The sequence below is a fragment of the Ochlerotatus camptorhynchus genome, unplaced genomic scaffold (genome assembly GCF_037179485.1).
Source record: "Ochlerotatus camptorhynchus isolate MF236.1 unplaced genomic scaffold, CSIRO-AGI_Acam_v1.1 ptg000055l, whole genome shotgun sequence".
NCBI classification, from domain to species: Eukaryota; Metazoa; Arthropoda; class Insecta; order Diptera; family Culicidae; genus Ochlerotatus; species Ochlerotatus camptorhynchus.
The window spans coordinates 2817877-2845792 of NW_027040545.1; the positions used below are offsets into that span (position 1 = coordinate 2817877).

The 27916-nt window shown below is 38.4% G+C and overlaps 1 protein-coding gene across 3 annotated transcripts in view; it reads right to left on the reverse strand.

The window, feature by feature from the left end:
• Nucleotides 1–24326, reverse strand: part of LOC135717400 (gastrula zinc finger protein XlCGF26.1) — a 38928-nt gene extending 14602 nt beyond the window's left edge. For all 3 annotated transcript variants that reach the window (XM_065239478.1, XM_065239475.1, XM_065239477.1), the window contains exons 1-2: nucleotides 24280–24326; nucleotides 3961–4036 (exon numbers count right to left, since the gene is read on the reverse strand). In XM_065239478.1, coding sequence (XP_065095550.1) covers nucleotides 3961–4036; nucleotides 24280–24291 — 88 coding nt within the window. In that variant the 5' untranslated portion in view covers nucleotides 24292–24326. The remainder of the gene's footprint in view (nucleotides 1–3960; nucleotides 4037–24279) is intronic.
• Between the last annotated feature and the right edge of the window lie 3590 nt (nucleotides 24327–27916).

A 27916-nucleotide genomic window follows, 5' to 3' on the forward strand; every position in this document is an offset into this window, starting at 1 on the left:
AAGTTTATAGAACTTATTTGGATTTTTTTGAAGTTCAAAAAATTCACTAGATGTTCTCATTAATCTTTTCTGAAGTTCCCGTAATTTTACTGGAATTCTCGAAACTTATCTGTAGTTCCCGTAGTTTTACTGGAATTCTTGGAACTTCTTTGAAGTTCTCTGGACGTCTGTGAAATTCCTTAATATTTCCTAAAGTTTTCTTAATTTCTTTGAAGTAATTCGAACTTACCAGAAATTATCAGGACTTCTCTATAATATATAATAAATATTATATTTATAATTTAATAGGGGCTACAGCTTACGAGGGGAAGAATTTTCCTAAAATCGTCCGAACTTGTCTCGATTTTCTAACATCTTCCAGATGTTCAGTGATATAATTTTCTTAAAACATTCTTGGAACTTCCCCAAGCTTCACGTAACTTCTGTAAAGATTTTTAAGCTTTTGGGATTTTCCATCGACTATTCGCTGCTCTCAGGATGTCTCTGTAATTTTTCCAACTTCCCTGAAGTTCTCTAGACTTCCCAGAGATTCTAGAAATTCCCTGGAGTTTCTTGAATTCCACAGATTTTATAAATTTTACCTCAATGCTCCTGAGGTAACTAGAACTGTCTTGAAGATCTTTGATCTTCCCTGAGGTGTACAAACAGAATTTCCCTTAAAATCTCAAATTTTTTAACTTCTTTGGATTTTCCTGAAGTTTAAAGATTTTCTAGATTTTTTCACCTCATAAAGATGCCACGATTTCCATAATCTTAATTAATATTATCTGAAGTTCCTGTCATTTTTCTGGAATTCTCGTATCTTCTCTGTAGTTCCCATAATTTTACTGGAATTCTCGGACCTTCTTTAAAGTTCTCTGGGCTTCTGTGAAGTTCTCTGAACTTCTGTGAAGTTCCCTATTATTTTCTGAACTTTTCTTAACTTATTTGGAGTTCTTCGAACTTCCCGGAAATTATCAGGACTTCTCTAAGATTAATATTCCTGACAATATATTAATCCTAATAATTTAATGGTTAGTGTGTAAATCCAAATAATTTACTCAGGATAGAATTTTCCAAAACTTTTCAGAACTTCCCAAGAGTTCCCAAAATCTTCCATATGTTCATTGATGTAATTTTCATAAAACATTCTTGGAACTTCTCCGAACTTCACTTAACTTCTGTAAAGAGTTTTAAGCTTTTGAGATTTTCCATCGACTCTCTGGATTTTCCTGAAATTATTTCAACTTCCATGAAGTTCTCTGGACCTTCCGGAAGTTCTCTGAACTTATAGAAATTCCCTGGACTTTCCTGAGTTTCACAGATTTTTTTTTCAATTTTCCCGCAATACCCCTGAGTTTAATAGATGATCTTCTTTTAAGGTGTATTAACAGAATTTCCTTTAAAACCATTTTTTTTTAATTTCTTTGGATTTTCCTGAAGTTTAAATTTTTCTAGATGTTCTCGAAACTTCTCATAAGTTACTGCGATTTTCCTAAAATTCATGAATCTATTCTAAAGTTTTTGTCATTTTTCTGGAATTCTCGGAACTTCTCGGTACTTCCCGTAAATTTATTGGAATTTTCTGAACTTCTGTGAAGTTTCTTAATTTCTTTAGTGCTCTTTGAACTTCTCTGAAATTATCAGGGCTTCTCAAAGGTAAATTTTCCTGAAAATCCAAATAATTTACGCAGTTCCAAGCTTGTCACTTTAGATCTAGACATTTAATTGAAATCTATAGGAACAAACTCTTCAAGATCTTTAAACTACCCTGAAAGGATAGACTTTCCTTCTCTTCTTTCTTCAAAATCGCAGAACTTCTCTGGTCTTCCCTAAGGTTTTTGAAACTTGCCTAATGTCCCGGCAATCATCCTGAAGTGTATGGAACTTTTCTGAAGATCATGCAATTTTCCAGTTTTGGAAACATCTCTGAAACTATCTTCTCGGAACTTCTGGCAAGTTCCTGCAACTTCTTGAAATTAATGTAACTGCTTTGAAGTTATCTGAAGTTAGTTCCCTCAAAGTACTCTATACTTCTCTAATGTTAATAATAGCTAAACTCGGCAGGCTCGGTAATCTTTTAAGTTGGTTTCGATCGTATCATACTGGTCGCCAACTAATGATTGCCATGGGAGATTGTAGATCAGTTAGTTTCTTCGCCACATCAGGTATACTTCGGGGAAGTCACCTGGGACCGTTGATTGTTCTACTGTACTTCAACGACGTGCATCTGGTCATCAAAGCTCCTCGGTTATCATATGCAGATGAACTCAAAATCCGCTTCCTACGAATCCGCTCGATTACTGACTATAACTTTCTTCAACGTTGGTGCAGTTTAAACATAATGGTAGTGAACTCAACCAAATGCTCCGTTATTACGTTTTCACGAAAACAACAACCGATAATATTTAGCTATGACCTGCTTGGCGCGACAATCGAACGCATGAATCAGGTGAAAGATTTGGTTGTGATCTTGGTTTCGCATCTATGATTCAAACAACACATTGCATATGTTGTCGATAAGGTGTCTAGAACTTTAGTGTTCATTTTCAGGATAGGTAAAACCTTCACCGACATCTACTGTCTAAAATCTCTGTATTGTTCGCTTGTTAGATCGACGCTTAAGTATTGTTCAGTGTTTTGGAACCTAAACTTTAACAACGGTGCCGAAAAAATCGAATCTGTTCAACGTAAATTGCCTTGGAATGATCCGTTTCGATTACCCAGTTACGAAAGCCGTTGTCAACTTATCGACCTAGAACCTCTCCGGACTAGAAGGGACACAAGCAACGCACTAACCACCGTGGCGGTTATCCTGCAGGGAAGGAGAGGGTATGCTGAGGCAAATTGACCTGAATGTTCAACCCCAACCGCTTGTTGATGTAATTAAGGCCTATTATTGTAAGACCATTGTTCCAGGCTTCCTTCTTACCAGAGCCCATTGTTAGAGCTTTTCTTCGTACACGGCCCATCATCTTTTGCACGAGCCCTGTTCCCACTTGTTTAACGCTTGAAATCCTTCAGGTCAATTGCAGTTCCATGCTTTTCTTTAGTATGTGCTTCACAATTGACCAGTATTGCTCAATTGGCCTTAGTTCCGGATTCATCGCCTTGGGAACCACTGTGACGCCATTTTCGCTATACCACTATTTGGTGGAATTTAGGTAGTGGCAGCTTGCCAAGTCCGGCCATAATAGGCAGACTCCTCTTGGTAAATTTGCAGGTTCATGGTCCCAGAATTAACGAAAGATTAGCTTTTCAGCCCACAACTGCAGATTGCTTGCCAGACAAGGAACTTTTTTGCGAAATTTCAACGTCAATTTGATCAAAAACTACCAGGAGCGAATAGACCGGGATTTTTGTTTCGAGCGTGCAGGATCGAATCGCAACGAGCTTGCTCTTATAAAGCCATTTACCCTTATTATATCATACTGCAATCATCACAACCCGATAATCGCATTGATGAGTATGATGAAGGGTTTAGGAAAATGAAACAAATCAAATTAATTGCATTGCAACAAATTAAAATTCATTTTGAAATTGTAAGAGATTGTTGATTATTCAAATACCTACTAATATTTTTTTTTTACTGATCATGACCAAGGGATCAATGTGATACAACTTTTGAAAGAGATCCAATGGACACCATAAAAACACAAATTAGCCATATTTTTTATAAATTGCACCCCTAGGTTTTGCATAAATTTTAAAGGGGGGAGAGGGTGACAAAAGCAAAATTTATCACTTGTTTCGGCCTTATCTTATAAAACAAAAATCTTTTCATTTACAATGGATCATTCATTTTAGTGTTATTAAAAGATTAAGCTGGAACCACAAAACTCAACTCGAATGTATAAGACAATGTATGCATTCCATCCTTCCCCATATATGTTGATAGCTTTACCAGTAGTTACATCGGAATGAACAACCATACCATAGACGAAATTATAAATTGCCAATCATTGGTGATACTTACCTTACCTTGTTTCAGCAGAAGCAAGAGTTGAAAGTATATTGCGTCAATGTCCATATAAGCACATTGATTTACACCGGTTTCCTGAAATTTAAAAACAAAACAAATCATCAAATACCCATGTGTTGTTATCAGTTGGATCTGTTATCCATGGAAACGCAGAGGCTCCTGAGATTCAAAACAGGCACCGCATCGTACAAACTTGCATTCAAGTTGCATCCGCTTTCATTCGTCCACATGACACAACCACAACCTCATTCCCGAAAATCCTGTCGGCTTCTTACTAATATTATCCTTTCACACAGACACACACTGTCATACATCTGTATATCCCGATCCTATGCAATGTGCCGACAAACGGGAGACGACAGCGCAGCGACCCCGTGTGTGTCTAATTTCAAGTTAATAACATAAACAAGCAACCCGTGGCCCCGTGTGCTGCTGGCTGGCGATGCAAAAGTGGCACGCGTGTATGTACCCACCTACCTGCCTACCACCTCCGAAGCACATAAAATATGTAGGATCTATACTGTACATACATACAATAGGCAGGAGCAGTGGAGACGATGACGACGACAACGACGACTACTCCTATATACCTATGCTAATGCATGGCTCGGCTTGGCTCCCACATGAATGAAAGACACCCGGGTCGACTGTCGCGTGGCACTCGCTGGGGCTAGACTAGCCAGGATGCATTTTGCGCTTTTATGTACCAACATACATGATATGACTGAAGTGTTGTGTTTTGATAAATAATCATACGTCGTCGGCGGTCGGTTGTAGAACCGGAAAGTAACTGAGCTGTGAGCTGTGCTGGCTGCTGCAGTTCGTGATAAAGTTTGCTTGATGCGGTCCATTTCACGTGAAAGGAAAAATGGCATAAAGTTTCTAATTTATGTTTTAAGGAGCCGAGCTTTCCCGCCCGCTCGCTCGATCCTTGTCGCACCGTTTTCGGAAGCAAGGAGTGATGATGTGTGTGATGTAGGTAAAGACGACGGCAGCGGTGGCGCAATTTTACATTTTATCGCTCCGGCAGCGTCGGCTGAGTGTTGTTTAAGAAGAAGTTGTTTAAATATTTTTCTGGTGTTGTTTAAAAAATACGCGACGGTGGGCAAGGAAGATGAAAGTCTGGAGTTTGAGGAATTATTATCGCATTCCTGCAATCATACAGGTTTAGGTACTAAGTTACAATTTCAGATTAAACACCAACAGGGAGATTTGTAGTTGTAGATTATGTTGTTGTCATATTTGTTTTGCTTTTGTTCCATTATAAAATCATTGGACAGATTTTTCAAAGGGTGACACCGATTAGAGAAATATTTGGCGAATAGAAAGTTTAGGAACGTACACACTTAGATTTTTTTACAGGAGTCAGTATTTTTTTACTGGGTTTTTGAATTATTGAAAAACTCGGTTAAAATTCAAATGACCGTTATTCATAAATGTTCGATAAAATCGACAAATTTTATTTTTTATCATTAAACGGGGTTAACAGAAGTAAGTCTGTAAATTTTCGTAACACATTTTCGCATCTTTGAATTTTTCACAGATTTTTAAAATTTTACCGAACAGTTCCGCAATTCAAAAACTCGGTAAAAATAACTGACTGGATAAGTGTGTATTGACTAGCCAGAGTTAGAATTCAATGCACAACCTATGAAAGTGATGATGGTTTTAAAATTTTCCACGGAGAGGTATACGAGTGCAATCTTAAAATGCTTTTATTTTGAAAATGGAGCATTTTATTTAAATCTGGTTAGTGCTACGTTAGTAGAAAACTGGAGGACTACTCAATAGACATATAATATAAAAATAATAATTTCTTTTAAGATTTTTAAGTGTATACATAGATTTCAGTTTTTCTACAACTGTAGCAGCAACCAGATTTAAATAAAATGATCCATTTGCAAAATAAAAGCATTTTAACATTGCACTCGTATACCTCCCAGTGGAAAATTTTGAAACCATCATCACTTTCATAGTTCTTCTATTCTCCACGAGTGCTAACTTTGATTTGCCAATTAACAAGAAGTTTTTTGATGGTTATTGGGGTGCTTTGGTCAGGAGCCAAGATCGCGGAAATAGAAAAAAAATATTATTGCAGACTAAACCTTCAAGCTTCAGGAACTTTTGAAGTTTTCAGGATCCTAAGACTAAGATTGAATACAGCCATGGAGCAATTTTCCCGTCGATGGTACTTATACAAATATTCAAGGGATTGAACTTTGGATCAATTTGAATCATAATTGAAGATTCTGGGTTTTAGAATAGTTTAAACGATTTTAGAATTTTAATTTTCTCAAGAGTCTGGTTAAAGAATTTTCTAGAGAACTTTGAGAATTGGAAAACAACTCCCTCTTGTCTGTCCTTTTCCTTCGCAGTACTAGAAGTAGAAAATTAGTATACGTAAAAGTAAGCACACAATTTCATGGAGAATTTTTCTACCATAAGCAGCTGACAAAAAAATATTAAATAAAATCTCAATAAAGGAAAACAAACCTAAGACAATCCTAAACATTATTCCAATGCAATTATGAGCAGATTTTTTAAGGAATCCCAAGAAAAATTCCAATCAAGGATGATTAAAAATATTGAGAATGAACTGAAAAATCTGCATTTTTTCATCATGTCTTAACAGAAAGTGGTAACGTAAATTATGTTTTCAATATCACTAAAATAAAGCTTAACATCTTGTTTTCAAATAATGTGAGAATAATCCTTGGGTTACTCCTGGAAAAGTCACGCATTGTCCAGAGGTCAAAAACGACTTGGGCGTTAACTGGTTCGAGGCATTAAAGAATAATCTCGCATTGAAATTGTGAGGGAAATTTCAAGGTGGGAGAGAATTTTCAGAAATGTCTGAGCAAATGTCCTGAGGGGAATTCTAAGGAGAATTCCAAAGGAATTTGGAACAATACTTAGGAAAAGCTGAGTTCAGAAGTTCTTCAAATGCTGAAGAGAATTTCAAGCGAATTTCAAAAGAGTGTTCCAAGGTAGTTCTGAACAGTTTATGGAATTCTAAGGAATATCCTATGAGAATTCAATAGAAAATTAAAAATTATATAGGGTAAACGCTCCTATAGTTGCGGTACGTTAGAAGCGCTAGGTTCCTATAGTTGTGTATTGAGTCTTCATGCACAACTATAGGAACCTAACGCTTCTAACGTACCGCAACTATAGGAGCGTTTCCCCTATCACAAACATATTTATTTTTTTTTTTGAACATCTAAGCACCCGTGGATTCAGGAAGTGGAGCAAATAGCACGAAACAGATCCGTTCGTTTCTACTGGATACCTAGACACGCCGGAATCCACGGAAACAACAAAGCTGATCGGTTAGCAAACATGGCGAGAACACATGTACCAATCCCAGGCGGTGATGCGCTGAGAATGGTGACGCAAAACATTCGACAACGATGGAGCGACCAATGGTTCATGTCCAGAGACTCCAAACTAAGAGAAGTCAAAGACGACACGCACAAGTGAACGGAACGGGAAAGCACTGTCGACCAGCGTGTGCTAACACGACTAAGAATTGGTCACACGCGGCTAACCCATACGTTATTATTGAAGAAGGAAGCCCCGTCCAGTTGTTGTGGAACGGCTTTAGATGTGCGACACGTGATTCTGCAGTGTAAAACCTACGAGAGTCAACGACAAGAGAACGACATTGACACAAAAAGCTCACGAGATGCGCTAGGAAACTCTGAAGAGCAAACCACAAATTTGCTGAATTTTCTACGGCAAACTGGACTGAACCGAAAAATTTTAAGGATGTAGAGAAAAGAAGAAGAAGCAGTCGAAACCCGGTGTAGAGGCAAAAAGGTTAAGCAGTTTACGGAGCAAGGAAAGAAGGAAGAATATGATGAAGGAAACCATGCAACAGGATGAAGATCAAAGAAGGTGAACTAAGCTGAAGAAAATTGATACTGTCATGTAAAGAAGGTGAAGTTAACACAAAGCGGATAGCGGATGGAAATAATAAGGAGAAACAACGTGAATTGTACATAAGAAGAATAAGAATAAGAAGAAGATGATGATGATGATGATGATGATGATGATGATGATGATTATGATGAAGATGATGATGATGAAGAAGAAGAAGTTTTTTTTTATGAAGCAAAACATCAGATGATGGCGAAACGGAAAACGATGCGAAAGAAGAAGAAGAAGAAGATCATGATGATAAAGTGGAAAATTGCTAAATGAAGAAGGTGGCACCGATGGAAAATTGGAGAAAGCATGCAAACGTAGGAGCGGAAAACAAGGCAATGGAAATAAAGAATGATGAAGAATGAAGATTATGAAGAAATTAAGAAAATAAACAGTATGGAGAGAAGAAAGAAATTAGATCACAGAGCAACAAAATATCAGAAGAAGTGAAGAAGATGCAAGAAGGCGAAGACGAAACGCAGATGATTCAGTAAAGGAGAAAATGAAGCAGACCCGTCAACAAGATGTCAAGATAAGTGACTTGAAAATGAATTATCACAATTAATAAATAAATATGGCATGAATGCATGCTTGCATGTAAAATGTCAATAATAATAATAATAATAATAATAATAATAATAAAACAAACATAATTGTAAAATTAACTCCAAGAGGTTTCTTCTGCAATGAATTCCTTTTTAACAAATGGGCTACCAAAGAGAATCCCATTTTTTAGGGCAGTTGTTTACAAGCTGTGCTTAGTTACTGTGCGGTGGTACGGTAAAGTGGAATTAAATTTGTGTCAATAGCAGATTCAAATTTCCGTCCTTATAATGAAATTTTATTCTAATCCATTAAATCGTGAACATTGTGGAGCTGGTTTTCACTTAATTTTTATTATTTTTTTCCAATTCCCAGGTGTAAAAATCCTAAGAAAAATTTGGTTCTTTGTGCGGATTTTGCTGGATCTGGTTAGCCTCGGGGTAGCGGCTGCGAATTGTACAGCATCAATGCTCATGCTTTTTACGCTTACTCGTCGTGTTTTATGTGATAGTTGCCGTCATTGTTGTCATCGGGTTTGAATGATTATAGCATGAATTGGATGATTAGTGCTGTACTGTCATATGAGGGGTTTGGTGGCCTTAAAGCGACCGTTTTTGTCTACTGAGCAGAAAATCTTGAATTTTAGAGGGCTTTCACCCCAAATATACAAATGTTGACTGCTAAGCACTTGATTTAGCATGTCAGAAGGTTATTATCTTCCTAATTAATTAATAACTACTTATCCTGACGATCAATAAAAATGTGATTTTCATGGGATGTGAATTCCCTTTCAGTACAGGTAGTACGTTTATCCGTTAGTCATTGTGGTGAAATGCTAGTTCGAGGAGAGCAATTGTCCCACAGTAATTCCATATAAACCTCTTAGGCCCTGCTCAAATTTCAGGATAATTATCAGAACCTGATTTAAAATTGATTAAGCAGGGTGGAGCACAACCGATATTTAAATTATCCATTCCAAACCATTCCATGTTTCAAAAAAATCCAATTCAGCCAAACGGATTTTTTTTAACTGTGCTGTATATGAAACTGCTTACTAGCTTTGTTAACTAAAACCAAATGTTATCATCTTTTGACCCTAAAATATTAATAACACAACCAGAATTTTCTCTCAATCTGGGACTAATACAAGCAAATTTAATTGTTGTTGTTGAAATAGGCAAGTGTCCAATCTCGATCTAACTTCATGTTTTCTTAAGTATTAGACGGATTGATCTAATATTGGAGGAAACGTACGTGCACTTTCCTATTCTGTTAAAACTGCTTTTAGAGGGAATGTTTATGTAATACACTACTTATATACTTATACACTACTCCGAAAAGATTGATAAATTTCACCTTATTTCATGATGGTTTTAAAATGACAACTATTGCAACATTTTATTATGTAATGGTTTTGAGAGGCCGTCATAGGACTGTATCTAGACAACCAGATAGTGTCAGACAGTGGATCCAAAAGTGACATAGGTGCACGAATCAGGAAGGCTAGAGCTTACTATGTGAGTTTAGGAAAGATTTGGGGATTCAACCAGATAACGGTCCAAATCTGAATTTTTAACGTTAAATCTATGCGGAGCGCACTCAAAAGCTGCAGTTCTTCATTAACAGTTGCCTCTGGCAGGGTTGAAAGGTAATAAGACTGTCAATTATTTAAAATTTCAGCAACATACTTAGAATGGATATCATTGCGTTACTACTTATTCAATCACTTAATCCACAACACCGGATGAAGAGAAGTATTTGTTCACACACATCATTACTTATATATTGTTTTAGATTTGATATAGCACCCATAGTACATAGAATATTGACAAAAATACCTCCACTTCTTAGCATTAAAACAATTGTCACTAATGTCATTCGTGGTTGGTATTTGAAGCTGTAAACATTAGCGTGAGAACTCTCAAAATATCAAACAACCCTCCGCCCCCTGCGAGATATTCCACACTTTTACAAAACTATCGGGATAGACTCTTGCCCTTATTTAACTGGTGCCAAATCACATTCTCAACGTTCCCCTAAGTTTTAAATCATCTCTAATTTAAATAAAATCAAATTCAAATCCATCATAGCGACATAATTCACACGCTGCTCCACTGATAGAACCAAATTCAATGATAAAATAGTCCACTATTCACTGCATTGTTTCAGGAGCGGCCAATCATCTCATGCTCTGCCTTAACACCTGTTCAAACTACACTAATAGATTACCGCAAAAAAAGGATATCCTCCACTAGGCTGAATACGCGAATCAGCAGGTAGCTCCAACTATCACCACTCGTCCGTCCGACGTCGACTCGCACTCTAATCGGGATAATCGCACTTCACTTAAAAATTAATGTCAAGATAATCAAGAACATTAACACCTCCGAACGTTTTAATTGAAAAACTTTTCCTTTGAGGGCAATCCAAGTGCGCTCCTCGAGGAGATAATGTCCTGGCCAGCAGCGACCAAGCAACGCGTAAGATGCTGGCAAATTGAATAATAAGACTGAGAATTCATCAAATTTTTAAAATCTCCAAACCTTCGGAAAGTGAAAAAGTAAGACGCGGTATATAACAAAGGCGCTCCAGTATATATCACCATCAGCGTCTTCTTATTTACCTAAGGCGCACACCAAAAAATCTACTGGTTTTCTTACTCCACACGGCGACCATTTTCCGTTCTTTTTTATTTATTTTTCGTCGTTCATTCGGGTCGAGTAGGCGGCGTGGGATGGGGCAGTCAGAATCTTTTCCTTATTCGCCCTTCGCCGCGCAAGCCATCAAAGCAGGCGGCAAAGCCCAGCAAGTGTACAGTCGGAGGAAAAGGCGAAAGACAAATGTATCAGAAATCATACCCCGAAATGGCCAAGTTTGTGTTCCCGAGATGCGTTAAAAAGCGTAATAAAAATATATACATGAACCCCATTCCACCTTCGCCCCTTTTGGGTTTTTCTTTTTATCCGACCAACTCACACCACAACCACTCACCACTAAACAACAAAAATTTAACCAACACACAGACGCAATTTTAACACCCGCCATCGCCAACTGCGACCGACTGCGAGTGAGTGAAGACGCGCCACTTCCACTCTTTATCGCTTACTGAGCAGTCTTCTTTTTCGTTTTACTCCTCCGGCTACTGTGTGGAGGCAGCCCTCATCATGCTGGAAAAACAAAAACTCCTCGTGGAAAATGTGCAACCAAGGAGGCTGAGGGTTTTTTTTTTTCTTACTTCTTCTGCCGTTTCCATGTCTTCCGTTATTAAACAACTGACGGGGATTTTAAAAAACCTCCACGCGCTCGGATTCGATGCTATCGCTTTTTTTATATGAGGTATTTGTCGCGCCTATTTTTCTATTATTGACGCAATGTATTTTTTATTTAACATAATGGATAACATTGGAAATATTATTTAAAAAAAATCCCGAGGTGCAAAATATACCACCCACAGTGGATCTATTTACCGCGGCATCCACTGGCCATAAATTGCTTAGGTAAAAATACAACACAGCCAAGCAAAAAAAAAGACACAGCTTCAGGAAAAGCGCAAAAGTACAAGGAGATTGCGTAGAGTTTCCTTTTTCTATAGTCCTTCCCCCGCCTTCTCGCTAACTTTGGCGGTAAAAAAAAAACAGTAATCGAAAGGGGACGACGACAACGATATAAAACTGAAAGTGTAGTGGTTATCACAGATATTATCGTAAAATGTTTAGAAAAGAAAATCCCAGAGAGTATTCGTTGTTGGCACCGTTTAAAAATAAATCACTCGAAGGTATGTGAGACGGAGGTGGGTTGCGGATGTGAAGGGTCGTTTCCGAGCGGAGAATTAGAAGACCGGAGAGGGCCGCTACATTTTTGGGATGTATTTTTCATTTGCAGCACCTTCATTTGGAGAGGGTGGAATGGGATGAGGAACGGGAGGTGTGAGAGGGGAATAATAAAGAATGGTTTTATATAAGGATGGGAAAGCTACAGGCCAATTAAGGCTTCGCATTTGTTTTATTTTTCCAAGAAGGGAAAAAACAACAATGATGCTCGACAAGAAAATGGAAATGGATTCGTTTCTCGGATCTTCGTTGCTTTGTTTGAACCCATTTGGACACTTGATTTTTTTTTTCTTTCTGCCATCTGGATTAGATTTTATTACTAAAAGTGTGCAATTTGACTAATCTCGTTTAATTTGCGTGCTCAATTGTGTTGAAACCTTTTACATCATTTAAGTACATGATGACAACCCAAGTAACATTGCAAGTTTTATAGAGGTTTTAGAGCTTGCTAAAAATCTAAATCATGGTCTACAGAAGCTTCATAAAACCAAAATTGTTACTTGGGGATGGGTAATGCCACGACAGTAAACTTAGCTTGGTCCTAATATGATATTTTTATTGGCGTTGCTCAAAGATCAAGTTTAAAGAGGTGTAAGGACATCCATATTAAACTTCTGACCTCCATTTTGCCAACAATCACCGTGTTGTTAAAACTATTTGTTCCTTGTACACGACCATTTAATCTTACTCATAGTTGATTTGTGTTCACTCAAATTCACAAAAATTTAGGCATAGAGTGAGTAAAATGTTACTTATATATGAGTAAATGTCTCTCAAATTTTGAATGACATTTACCCATATATTAATGATATTTATTCGTATTCTAGTAAACATTTACTCAGTATATGAGTGACCTACGCTTTTGCGAATTTGAGTGAACGCAACTCAAATATGAGTTAGATTCAGTGGCCGTGTAGCTTACATTAACACAGAAGCCTATAAACCGAACAGAAATCGGTGCAAATACGGCGTCATATTTGTTCTTTTTCGGATTACTTTACAACTGTGTAGGTGTACTTTTTGTTGAACTAAAAATGAGATGATGACTCAAGCGGGTGTTTGTGGAAATTTTTGTTAATTTCGTAACCACATCCATATGTTTATTTTTATATATTTATTCACATCCGCTCAATACTCCTATGCGACATGACCATGTTACAGTCACTTTGAATCAATGGAGACGCATGGTTATCTAGTTTCATAAGAGTATTGAGTGAAAACCCAAATACCACGGAACGGGAAGGATTTTTTTCTACATTCAACTTATATCAATGATCATTGTGACAAACACATGGGAAACTAGTAAACCTCTCTAGTTAAAGTATGGACGACTGTCACCACAAAACTGAAAAAAGCTGTTCCAATCAAGCAAAGCGGTGCATTTTGACGATTTGAACAACTTTTGAAAGACGTCCATACTTTTACTGTAGGGCTTTAGAAATTAGTGGGATTTGATAATTATCACTTGAAACACTTTTATTACCCCTTATGTGCATTCAATTTAAATTTATCTATGTCAAAATTTAAATTATTTTATTAATAATTTTTGGAAGAGCTAAAACAACGCAGTAAAACAAAAACACGTCAATTTTGCAGAGCGGCCTACTTCAATCCAGACTGGTTTATAACATGTATTATACCATTACACTCTGGGCGGAAAAGATTAAATTAAAGTTATTGAATATTGTTTGAAATGGTGACATTTCAGTATTGGTTCTGTTGACAATTTTGCATGATAGCCAAAATCTTCAAAACTTGATAATTATCACTTGAAGCACTTTCAATACCACTTCTGTGCTTTAAATTTAAATTTTTCTAGATAAAAATAATGTCATAGCTATGATAATTGTTTCCTACCAGTGACATACAGGGAAACGATTCCCGCGATTTTATCAAAAATCAAGGAAGCTGGTTCAATTTCCTGCGAAACAACTAAAAAAGCATAGTAAATATCAGAGCTGTGCAGTTGGAGTCTGGGCCTCCCCTAGTTCAGTCGGCAAAGGCAGAGCTACAAAGCAAGACCATGCTGGAGGTGGCTGGGTTCAATTCTCGGTCCGGTCTAGGAATTTTTCGGGTTGGAAAATTTCTCGACTTCCCTGGGCATAGAAGTACGATTGGACTTTGCCACACAATTATACTAATGCAAAAATGGTACAGGCATCGAAAGCTCTCAATTAATAACTGTGGAAGTGCATCTAGAACACTAAGTTGAGAGCACGCGATAAGCTAATATGCGATATGCAATAAACTTGAAATGCAAAGAAGAAGAAGAAGAAGAAGCAGTTGGAGTCGAACGCATTTTTGAGCAAAAGGAATCGGAGTCAGAGTCGATCGCAGTAGGCCACGCTTGAAAGCTGATATGTTTTTCTTTTGCTGCATGTTTTTCGTCAGCGAATTAAACAATTTTTGCATTCAATTTGTTAATTTGTGTGCTGGAATTTAGTTTCAAGTGTTCATAAAGTTATCATTTAGTGATATATCGTGTTTTGCCTGTGTTTGTCTTGAGCAACTCGGTTGACCTTGAATCTAACCTCCAACATCCAAAAAGCAGCTTCAGTTCCATTGTTCGGGGTCGGTTTTCATTGCCTCCCGGGAGCCCAGTTCTCCGAATTCGGATTGGCGTTTATTTATTTGTCAGCATCAACAGACTCGATATGGTCCCAATGATGGTTTAACTTAAAATTAAAATTAAAGTCATAAGTTAAAACTACAAAACATTTAAACATGATCATTGACTGTTTCCATTTCTGGAGAAGAATGAAGAGAAACATCTCCGTGCCAGGTAAAAATCGAATACTGATGAAACTCGGTTAAATACTCGCTGCAGTCCGCCTATTGCACCGTTGATTGCATAGTTTGTCCTACGTAGTGGCATTCTCAGCATAACATTGTTACGAAGCATTCGGGGTTGGACGTTAATGTTTACTTGCTCCAAGATTGCCATGCAATCAATTCTGCCATGTAACGTGTCCGCGACAAGCAGGGCTTTTGAAGTATCTCTTCTGGTGCGAAGAGGCTCCAAGTCGATCAGCTGGCAACGACTTTCATAGTTGGGCAAATGAAACGGGTCTCTCCAAGGTAACATTCTCAACGCGTATCGCAGAAAGCGGCGTTGAACGGACTCGACTCTCTCAGTACCATTGTTGTAGTTCGGACTCCAAACCACAGAACAATATTCTAGAATGAAACGTACCAGGGAACAATACAGTGACTTGAGGCAATGGATGTCGGAGAAATTCTTAACTGTTCTGAAGATAAAGCCCAATGTCTTTGACGACTTGTCGACGACGTACGAGATGTGTTGCTTATATGTAAGTTGAGAGTCCAGGATGACACCTAGATCTTTTACATGGCTCACACGTTCAATAATGGTGTCTCGGAGAGCATAGTGAAAAATAACTGGTTCTTTCTTTCGGGTAAAAGTGATGACTGAACACTTCACAGGATTTACTGTCATTCGGTTCAAATGGCACCAGCTGGCAAACGCTTCAAACTGACGTTGGAGGAATTGACAATCATCGATCGAGTAGATCCGTAAGGGGCTGTTCATAAACTACGTAGACAGTTTAGGGGGGGGGGGGTTGACAATTATCCACTGGACAATTGTCTACGCAGGGGGAGGGGAGGGTCAAGAATCCCAAAAAAAAAAACTGTCTACGTAGTTTATGAACAGCCCCTAAGTAGATTTTGAGATCGTCTGCGTACGATAGTCGTGGACCTTCGATAACTAATTTCACGTCATTGAAGTAGAGTAAGAAAATCAACGGTCCCAGATGACTTTCTTGAGGTATTCCTGACGTAGCTGTGAAAATGTCGGACTAGCAGTCACCATGGGCTACCACCAACTGACGATCGGCGAGATATGAGCAAAACCATCTCAAGAGATTTCCGCTAATCAGAAGTCTATCCAATTTGGCGATCGCGATGGCGTGATTTATCTTATCGAAGGCAACAAACAAGTCAGTGTAGATGACGTCTGTTTGTGACTTTTCAACCATACTTTGCGTGATGTACGATGTCAGACACAGTAGATTCGTGGTAGTAGATCGACCAGAGGTGATCCAGAGGTGAAGCCATGTTGATCTTCACTTAGATACTGCTTGCAATGGGAGAGCAAAGACTCTATGATGATTAACTCGAATAACTTCGAAATTGCGCACAACGATGTAATTCCACGATAATTACTCACGTTCCGTTTACTACCCTTTTTATGCACAGGGAACATATGCGCAAATTTCCAGTTCGATGGAAAAATGCCACACGATATGGACAATCGGAATAGTTGTTGTAGCGGTGACAGTAAGTTAGCGATATGCTTCTTCAGAAAGACTGAAGGGACACCATCCCACAGTGGTTCCCCTGAGAACCCTATCTCCGTAAAACTTCTCACCAGTATGACACAACAACCGTGAGATATCGTTGTTTTGCTTTTCTCACTCATTCGCAATATCACTAACATCTGTCACCGAGGAAAAATAAACAATAATCAATTTATAAATTGATCGTCATCTCATTTCGAGCATAAATACGGTTATGACGGTCATTCCTCTTCCAAAATCACGGATAAGGCGATAGCTGTGATGTATCAAGGAAAAAGTCTTATCCTGCGTTATACAATCGTATCATAACCATTTTCTCGCGAAACGAAACCTACATTCACAAACCTAAAACACAATCGGGAAGAGGAGAATTTCCCCTACCTGTTAATTTAGTTGGTTTGCGTTGGCGGACTTCGGTTTGCGACAAAATAGCTTTATAACATGTACTTGAGGCCTTTGCAATTGTTGGTCTTGAATTATTGAACGGTGCATTATAAATACACATTTTCTTCACTTGAGGTTTCAACGATCAAAGCAAACTTTGGTATCCATCAACAAAGAAAACTTCAAATGGTTGCTTTGAAGTCCGTAAGGAAACACAGTGTATTTCAATAAATCTTTGCTAAAATTAATAGCGAATTCTTTTTTTATTCAGTTCCAACTTGGATCGGGTATTAAGATTGGATCTGCTTGTCTTCTGACAAACGTCAGTTTTTTCGTTTGCTTTTAAAACCCAGCTCAGGATGTGGTCCGCACTGATAAAAAGTTCGGTTTCGCATTTATTTTGTCGAAAGTCCAGCTGTTGGTTCCATGATGGCCTTGCAATTTTTCGGAGCAATTCAAAAATTCAAGATTTTTCGCTTCACTTTTCGCACGAAACGTAACCACGTTGAAAAGATATTTGTTTTGACAGTAAAATTCTCGTGAGCTTGTCAATTGTGAGTTGTGTCAGTTTTGAGACGCGTAGGTAAAAGAGAATTGATATATCTGATGGAACAGTGGCTTTAATTTGCAAGTTAAGAAATTGCATTTTCGACGATAAATGAATATTTTTCTACATTGTAACGTTACAGACCCACATATTTATTTGTTACAAGTAAAATGAAAATCCAACGTTTTCTTCAAAATGTTTCGTATGTTCTGAACTTAACAACTTTTATCAAGAACAGGAAAATGAGAGAGCATTATTCTCACTTCCCACTTTTAAATGCCCAACAGAAATGATCAGTGAGTGAATGATTTTGCTACTCTCTTCTTCTCATTTAATCTAAATGTCATTGATGGCTTTTATGAAGACAGTCTAGTGAGGTAGAGGTGTTTCCAAGTGATATGCTAGTTGACCGTCATTTTTGAGATGTGACGGTTATGCGAGGATGACCGTCAAGGGATAATAACATTTATGATAATGCACAGCACTGGAAGTGAGACCCATAATAAGGGCCAATACCTCCAAAAATCCAGCTAAAGAAATTTAATTTGATGTAATTAAATTTTCTAAGTTTGAGGCATTCATTGTTTTTCTTTTCAGGCATTACTCAATTTACAAAAACAAGCCTAAATCTTATGCAATCTTCATTGGTAAAATACTATGTCTTTCCATCTATGATTTAAGAAGAGGACAACTTAATGGACTTCCCTTAGCTCAGTCGGTAAAGGCACAGCTACAAAGCAAGACCATGCTGGAGGTGGCTGGGTTCGAATCCGGTCTAGGAATTTTTCGGGTTGGAAAATTTCTTGACTTCCCTGGGCATAGAGTATGATTGTACTTGCCACACAATTATACTAACGCAAAAATGGTACAGGCATCGAAAGCTTTCAATTAATAACTGTGGAAGTGCATCTAGAACACTAAGTTGAGAGCACGCAATAAGCTAATATGCCATACGCAATTAGCTTGAAATGCGAGGAAGAAGAAGAAGACAACTTAATGTTTTTGGAGAGAAGATACTGAGAAGTAAATAAACATGATGATTGCAGATAAATCTGTATGAGAAAGTTGGGGTGCCTCCCCCAGGTTAGTAATATATAAGATGAAATAAAGTTTTAAAATAGTTTTTCATTGAGGTGCTTAATTTTCGTGAAAAAAATGTTAGCAACCCTATCAGCATTCCTCCTGTCCAATAAATCACTCAAAACTGCGATCCAATAATCTTGTCGAAACGCTCTGATACAGGTTGATCAGTATTCACCCTCAATCTGTTGGCGATCTTTTATCATATATTGCAGGAGCAGCTAAAGATCAACGCTCCTCAACGTCATCACCAAAATTGACATCTCTTATTCCTTATAGTAATAATTTCAAATAAATACAGTGCAAGTATTCTGTATTCAACCAATGGCTAAGACAGTTAACATAGGAGCCTGTATTCAGAATATCCGGTAGAGCGTTGCCAGTGGCCTCTAATCAGTAATCAAAAAAATGGTACAAAATTCACAAAACCGTATAGAGACATTTCCAAAAGCGTAGGTCACTCAGCGCATGAATGAGTAAAAGTGGCTCACTCTCTGAGGAAGATTCGTTTACAGTGTACGCATCAACTTGATCTGTCGCATGCTGAATAATATGAGAAAATTAGCTGTAGCCACCGGAACCATGGTCACCAGCAAACGTTGATTAGCAATTTCACGAATTCATCACCATGTGTTTGTGCAACTGTCCACTAAGTGTGTACCTACCTTACCAGCCGAACTAACGTACACTACATAAACAGGTGCCACAGGTAGTGGAATAAATGTATCGTCTTCAGTGTATTGTATCCATATTCATTATCAATAAAAGCAATAGTTCGTATGCGTTAAATAACACACCGTAGGAAAAGGTCCTGCCCGTGCGCGATCACCATGGTTACAAAATTTTGGTCATTTTCCTGGTTGTGCGATACCGTAATGCACCGAAATCCAGACACTTTCAAAAAGTCATAAAGGCCAAATATGATTCAAATGCCTCGTAAATATTATGATGATCCTATAGTGTCGTCGATGTTCATTTAACATAATTATTATGCTTCAAGTGGATGTAATATTTAATTAAAAATAAAATGTCCGGATTGAAAGACTTTGCGGTATTCAGTACATTACAGTGTACATTTAAATTAATCATAAAACTGGATGCGATTTACCAAAGATGTCACTAGGATACTACAACAGATGCATTTTCCTGGATCTTGAATTTGTTTATATGTCCAATATCTTAAAAAGTTATGTTTATCTACCTCGATAATTCACAAAGAACTCTTTACAGAATTTCTTCGAAATGTTCTCAAGATTTTCTTAAAATCATTCCCATTCAAAGAGATTTTTTAGAATTCCTAAAATAATCATTGTCGTAGCTAATGGTAGCGCCTAGGGTGCCTGGCCCACTCCAGAATGATTCAGGCTCCCTCCAGATTTTTTGGACATTCTGTGAATTCCAGTAAATTCTTGGACTTAAGATCCACATGGAATTTTGAATTAATGTGCCATAAATTAGTAAAGTTTCCTTCCATAATTCACTTGAATTCCCTTTAGAATTCCCATACAATTCACCTCAGAAACACCTTAAAGTTCTACTAAGAGCAATATAGAAGTTCTCTGCTGAAGTCTTCTGAAAATTCACTTAGAACTCTCCCCTGAATACTATCGAAATTCATCATGGAATGTCCTTGCAATGCACCCTTATAATACGATTCCCTTGGTATTATTTTCGTTATATCCTTGGAATTCTCTTTAAACCTTATTTGGAATTGTTCTCTAAATATCCATGGAATGTACCCCAGTATCATCAGAATTCAATAACTTCCAACTACGACTCTGAATTTTCTTCAAATCCTCAGCAGGACTTTTTTTTTTAAATTCTACTCAGAAGTTATTTAGAACGTTCATATAAAGTAAAGCTGGAATCTCCCTCACAATCGTCATGGAGCTTGCATCAAAACTAACTGAAAATTCAATTCTGAACGCTCTTTACAATGCACAAATTTATCCCGACCTCGATTCCCGAATTCCCGGAATAAATTTTCTCGGTCTCCTGTTTCACTATTCACCCTGCCAGAGCTTGTATCCGGAATATTCGGTAAAATTCACAGGCTTTGGCTGAAAACTGAAAAAATGGCCAAATATTCGCAAAATCGATTCAATTTTTAGGTGTTGGATATATATTCGGTAAGTTTTTGCTCAAACCCTACTTAGTAGGACAGAAATTAGATCATAAACCCTATATAATTATGTTAAGTACAAATCAGTGTTTGTCATATGTTAATGAAGTGGTGGGTTTAAGATCGAAATTCTAAGCATGGTAATGTTATTCACAAGATGCTGGCTGTAATAGTCAAAAATGCTTGTTCCATTTCAAAATGGTCCAAGCTTTATCACATAAAACTCACCGAGGATTGTCGTTATGTAGGATATAATAATTCGAAAATGTTTCAGTCTTGCAGTCGACATGTACTGATTTTGAAGTCCCCCGAATGTTCGCTTAAACTATGGATGTTATTGAATGTACCCGCTGTACTAGTACCTGTGATATGTCCAGAACCTAAAGGATCCTAATGTAAGTCCAATTCCTTCGAAATCGTTACCCGGATGTGTCCATAAGGTGCTTCAAATTCTTTCTGGAAGTTTTCTAGGAGTACCATAGAATATCACTGAAATGTCGCACAAAATGCCCAGATTGTTTTGTGTTGCCATAAACGGGAAACGGCCAAAACGGAATGTACCGTATGCGTGATAATGTTTGCACCATCGTACAAATAAGGTTCCCGTTTAACCTGTGCATACAATGCCTTGGTTTTCTTTGCATGCACGTAACCTATAGCTCATACCGTAGCAGGCTGTGTATAAAAAAAAATGATTTACTAAGTTTGACAGTTGCACCATGACGAAGTGGCAGCGTATTCGTGATTTGTCCCACGCGCAAATGTCGCAAAAAGACATTTCAATCGCCGTGGGAGTGTCCCGGTGGACCGTCAAAAGGGTTTTAGACCGAGAAAAGAAAGGACAACTATCCGCGAAGGTGGCCAGAGGTCATCCGAGGTCAGCTCGGGTTCTAAGGGTTATCGCTGCTATCAAAAGGAAGATTCAGGTGAATCCAGTGATCGGGATCAGTGACTTTACGGCACGGAAGATCGTAAAGGAAGATTGCGGGGCGATGTCGAGGGCACGGAAAAAAAAACTCACATTATTACCAACCGCATCCGGGAGCTACGAGTCGAACGATGCAAGAAAATCTTTAACTTCCTTAAGCGAAAAAATTCGGTAATCTTATTCACCGTCGAGAGCATGTTTACCGTCGATCCCAATAAAATTCCAGAACCGATCGGTATATTAGTTCTCTTCCGGTAAAAGACGTGGCCGACGAGCACAAGAACGTGTATCTGACCAAGCATCCTGCTAGCGTTATGGTGTTTGGATTAATAGCCATCCGATGGCAATAAAATTTACCCGGTGTTCATTCCAGAAGGCGACAAGCTCAACACGGAGGTCTACATCGGGATTTTAAGTAAGTATGTTCTTCCGTGGATCAAAGAACAGTACGGTCCGAAGCCAAATGTTGTATTTCAACAAGATGGGGCTCCGTGCCACACCTCGAACCGCACTCAGAAGTGGTTGCAGGAACATCTTCCGTTCTGGGCGAAGGATATGTGGCCGCCATCCAGCCCCGATCTTAATCCGCTGGATTACTCAATATGGCGCGTCATGAAGGCCAAGGCCTGTTCTAAACCCCAACCGAGTACAGCAAGCCTCAGACAAACATTGACCTGGAGAGAAATGGATCCAGACTACATTATTAGAACCTGCCGTGCATTCTGGAAGCGTGTGGAGGCTGTAATTGCAGCAAGTGGAAACTCGATCGATGATTAACATAGTTTAAGACTCTGAGAAACATCCCCCTTTTGAATAAAAAAAAAACTCGAAAACGAAATTTTTGAGAATTTTTTTCAATTTTGACATTGCTCAATGGTGCAAACATGATCACGCATACGGTACCAGAAAAGGTACACATTGTAAATATATTACTCTTTTGCAAAGTCCCACTCGATTACATCAACAGTTTCTTGCTACAAAGTTTTCTTCAACATTTTTAAAGATACCAACCTTTTATCTTCACAAGCTTGTTTCAACGAGCTTCACTAACCTAACACTATCATGACGTTGGTAATTCATCAACGGTGAAAAAAAACCGTCCTTTAAGGAATTCGTGAAACCTTAGAAATTATTTGAAAATTGTTGTCTGACTATGAATGTTATCACCTACACAGTTTTACTTATCTCCTTTTAATTTTCCTTCTTTTTCTTCTTTTTCTCCCTATCATTGACGCTCTAACACGACCTTATGCTTGCTCTAAACTTAGTGTTATTTGAAGCACTTCCACCGTTTGTAATTTAGAGCTTTTTATCCATGAATTTGTTTATTGGGCAGCAAGAACTGAGCCCAGGGAAGTCGATAAAATATCAATCCCAAAAAATAATCCTAGGCCGAACCGAGAATCGAACCCACCGCTTCCTGGCATATTGATACCGTACCATTGATTAGGCTATCAGAGACCCCGCACATTCATTGTCATTTAAATTTTTATATCTAGCTTACCTCAAATTTCCTTTTATATTTCATGATGTCCTTTCTCTTCTAGAAAATGTGTCCGAATTTGACTTTAAATTCCTCTGTTTGCAGTAATTCCCTTTATCAATCTCCTTCATTGCACATCACGATTCCAGCAAACTTTATCTCACTTTCCGATTAAAATAAAATTATAGAAAAATATTGCACTGCATAAAATTAGAATCCTACAACCCGCAACTGTTACATTTTCCTTTCATTCACTAGGCCTGCACTGCATCCGACACATTTGTTGTCATTATGTGAAGGTCACTCGGCATCAACTGACTCAGCTAACTGACCAGATTTACGCTTCCACTGCCCGGTGGTGAGATGCATCCCTTATGTAGACAAAACATCCTCCCTATGTACTAATGCACGGCACGGAAAAAGCAGGAATACCGGTCAGACATGTGTGATGCGCGTTTATTATGTAAATAGCTAACCCCTTGTTGTTGTTGTTGGTCACCCTCTTACAGCATGTGCTACGTTAGGTAGGTTCGTACGGTACGCAGCGGCATTGCATGCACATGTGTGAATAAAGGGGCAAACTGTCTATCGAGGAAACTTGCATGGAAAGGATTTTCCATCGTAGGAGCCTACATGTTTTGCTGTCAGTCGACTTATTTGTTATAGGTATCACAGTAGCCTTGAACTTTAAGCTTGTGCAATATTTTGTTGAGTCAGTTTTTGTAATTGTAATTTGTAAGCGTAATTTAGTGATAAAAAATCATCTTGTTCAAAACATCGTCCGCTACAAAACAACGCAAAATCATTTCAAATGTTCGCCCCATTCAAAGACGTTGGAAAAATCCATTTCGCCAGCATCCCTTCTGGGTTGGGTAGGAGGAGTAATTATTTTTAATTTCAATATTTCTTTCGAAATCCCCACCATCAGCAGCAGAAGCAAGCAGTCCATGGCTCCTGGTTTTGTTCGCTTTTTGCTTCAATTATTTTTTCGTCGTCCATAATTTTTCATTCAACCCCCGTGCTTCTTGAAAAATTTCCAGCGCCTTGCAATTTTTTTTTCACCCCCTTTTTTCGTCTCATTAATTCATTTTCTTATATTTTCCGATACGTATATAGCGGACCTTGTTTTATATACTCTGGGCACATTGTACCTACCACCAACACCATGGCGTCACGTTACTTTAGCAAGGATTCCTCCCCCGCTCGCTCCATCCATCCATCCATTGTCGTTTCATTCGCAGGACTTCAGTTTCTTTTGTTTTTTGCCTTCACTCACCAACAACCATCTAGCCCTGTTTTTGTTCGTCGCTCTCGGCAAGGAAGATGACTTTGAAATGGGTGAACTAAAAAAAGAAAATAAATAAAAAGGAAAGGGTTGGTACGCGTCTTCTACGCCGATTTCTGCGGGACATTACGGTTGCCCGGTGGACGGACGATGGTGATGATGATGATGTCGACGGCGACGACGACAGAGAGTGGAAATTTTGTTTGCTGTAACTCATAGCAGCGAGCGTCTTCCGGCTATCCGTTGTGGGAGGGGGAAATTTTACACTTCGAATAAAGCTGGGAGAAAATCAAATTCAGGATGCTGGAATTAAAATAGTAAAACAACTGCTGAATTTTAATGACAAATTTTCATGGTACATTTTTTTAAGTCCTTAAAACATAGATTTTGATATTAATGTAATGCCGTTTAACATTTCCATTGTTATAAATGGAACCAAAATAACAATTAAATAAATACAAACAAAATAATGAATACCGACAAACTTTCGTTGAAGATTTCATGTCAAGGCCTATTTCAACAAATGGAGTGTCCGAGATATAAAAAAACCTGAACCAAAGCATACAATTCCAGAAAAAAAAAACTGAAAAAAGTCAGTCCAACACTTATTCAAGAATGCGCATAAAACTGCATACTATGAGAGATGTGAGTAGAAAACTGCATCCAGCATAACGTATATGAATTGATGGAAATTTAGTTTGAATCTAGGGGTATTCAACTCTGCACACATTAATTCGTGCCGAGTAATTAAGTTGTACCGAAAGCTGTGCCAAGCGATGTGCCGAACGTGCCTGCCAAGGTCAATCAAAGTATGCCTATCAAGGCGTTAATATTTCATGAGTTTGGCAACCCTCAAAGTTATGACTTTTGTGATTGTATTTACATTCTCAATTTCTCTGATGGATGGATGGCAAGCATTCAGCTTCATTCTCATTAGAGCGTTAGCGGGACAAGAGGTGGAAGAGGAACCATCAAATCAATATGGTGTTCAAGTAAATTCCACAAATTCTGGCTCGATGTCTTTTTGAATTGTTGATTCCTTGCAGGTGTACAGAACCAAAGGAGAAACCCGATCGATGACGAATGAAATTCCTCCCCGACTAAAATAAACCCAGAACTGGAACGGACTATAGTGCAATCCCACGCTAGGAGCAACATCGTCGAACCAGTTTTAAATCATCTAATCGACTCAGAAGTGCGTGTCCTCAAAGATATAACCCAAACCTATCGTATTGCTGATTATGCCTACCAAGCCTACCAAGCAACGATCTGATGCAGTTGAGGCACCTTCCGCAATGTACCACTGATGAAAACTATCAAACATATCTCCCTGAACATCTGTCATGCTTCGAAAATAGGATTCTCGGCCACCGCAAACTTCAGCGGAAGCGCTTTATCCTGCGCCTGTAGGTCTTTATAGAACTCGAGCAGATTCCGCCCAATCCACTCAGCTTCACACAGATGACAGACGTGGGTGATACTTGATTCAAGAGCTTATAGCATTATATGGTCATCTCTATAAAGTCCTGTGGTCATGCCATGGAACTTCAAGTCATTTGAGACTAACGACTGACAGGAATATCCGGGGAAAACAACAGGAGAAAATGTGTAAATTTCCGTCCCGAAACTCGGTAAGACCGAGATTCAAATCTGGCCACTCCCTATGATAAGCTTGTTTTCTGCTTTATTGCCCATTTTACATAGTAAAATTGTTAATGTACAACAACTCTCGCAGAAGACCCTGTTCTGATCCTTCGTTGTACGCTTCGTATAAAATGCTAAGTTCAAAAGTAAGAACTGTATTCTGGAATAATGCCTCCAATGAGTGACCTTTGGGTAAACCATGTGGGCGAGAATGCGAGCAACGTTGGGAAAGTTTGCGATATTTTACGAAGTTCATCGAGAAAATCGAGAGTCGTATTGAGTTTTGGTGAACTTTTCCTATACGGAATGTGAGGATTTATCAAGCTCGATGCTCATAGTTCCTTCGTAGCTCTTTTCATCCGAATAACAGCATAGCGTAGGTGTTTCACCATCCACGTCGTATAGTTGGGATCGATTTGCTTAATATTCATGAGGTTGTTGGTGTAACCTTCCGAATTTATCACCAAAGGCAACCGTCTGGCCTTTTTCACAATTATTCTATCATCGAAAACGAATCGTCTCTAGAGGTAACCCATTTCAGCCGTCTAGCCTATATTTCGACATGAATCCGATCGACGTTGTTCATTTGTCAACTTGTCACTCCTAACACAGTTGACCCATTTTTGGATAGGTTCAGTTTTGACCGATCTGGGTGGATTCTACCCAAATTTGTGTAGTTTTGAAATAGCGTGTAAATAAAAACCAATCCTCTGCCAAGAAGGATCGTTGCTGAAGCCACCACCATTGGTGGTGTCAGCACTGTAGCCTACAGTTTTTATGCTATGTTTATATGTGCATTGATGACACGTATGCGTTAACAAATTTTATGTGAATAATCATTAATGAAACTTGATTTTTTCATTATTAGTTTGCCTAATTTAAAAAATGAATATAATAAATGTTGAATTCCTACAAGTACGCGCTTGTTGAACATTTATCACGGTTATTTTGCCGCGCAATAAATTAAACATCTATGTGGACAGAGCATAATTTCTCAATGTTTGTATCAGCTGGCTTGGATTGGCAGGTAATCGAGCCAAAGAACCAACAACTTTGGCTTCAAGCAAAATGTTCGTGGATGACGTTTCTGCCACCGGAGTGATAAAAACACGATCCGCTGAGAGTTGTGCTGTGATTTGGAAGAGACGGACTTAGTTTTGCTAGGTTTGAAGAGATTCACAATTCAGACAATACTTACAGAATTTTTCGAATGATCCTCATCACCGGTGGGTACACGTTTATTGTTTTTTAAATTCTTGATTGAATACTTGTATCACCAGTTTTATGATCCTAGGTTTTATGTATGACACTCTCTCACTAGCTTCATTTGTGAGTAAACAAATTATTGAACAGAGTAGTAAACCTTAGCAACGATTGGCAAATATATTGTTTGTGTCCTACTTATCAAAGTGTGCCTTAATGTGCGCATGCTGTGTTTTGGCAGAGTGTGCAGAGTTGATTGCCTCTTTGTTTGAATAGATAAAAGCTGAAGACGAGGCTCGGTAGCTCAGTGGTTACCGTTTCTGCTTACTGAGCAAAAGGTCGGGAGTTCAATCCCAGGCCCGTCCCCTTCCTTGCAATTTTTCACTTTGCCTTATTCTATACCCACTAGATTTTAATGAAAACAAATTCTTCTTTAACACCGATCGCATCACTTACCACAGTGTGGGTCCTGATCTAAAAATAGAAATTGGATGAGTGCGCGCGCGCGCGTGTGTGTGTGTGTGTGTGTGTGTGTGTGTGTGTGTGTGTGTGTGTGTGTGTGTGTGTGTGTGTGTGTGTGTGTGTGTGTGTGTGTGTGTGTGTGTGTGTGTGTGTGTGTGTGTGTGTTTGTGTATTATAATCGCTCTACCAAAAAACGAT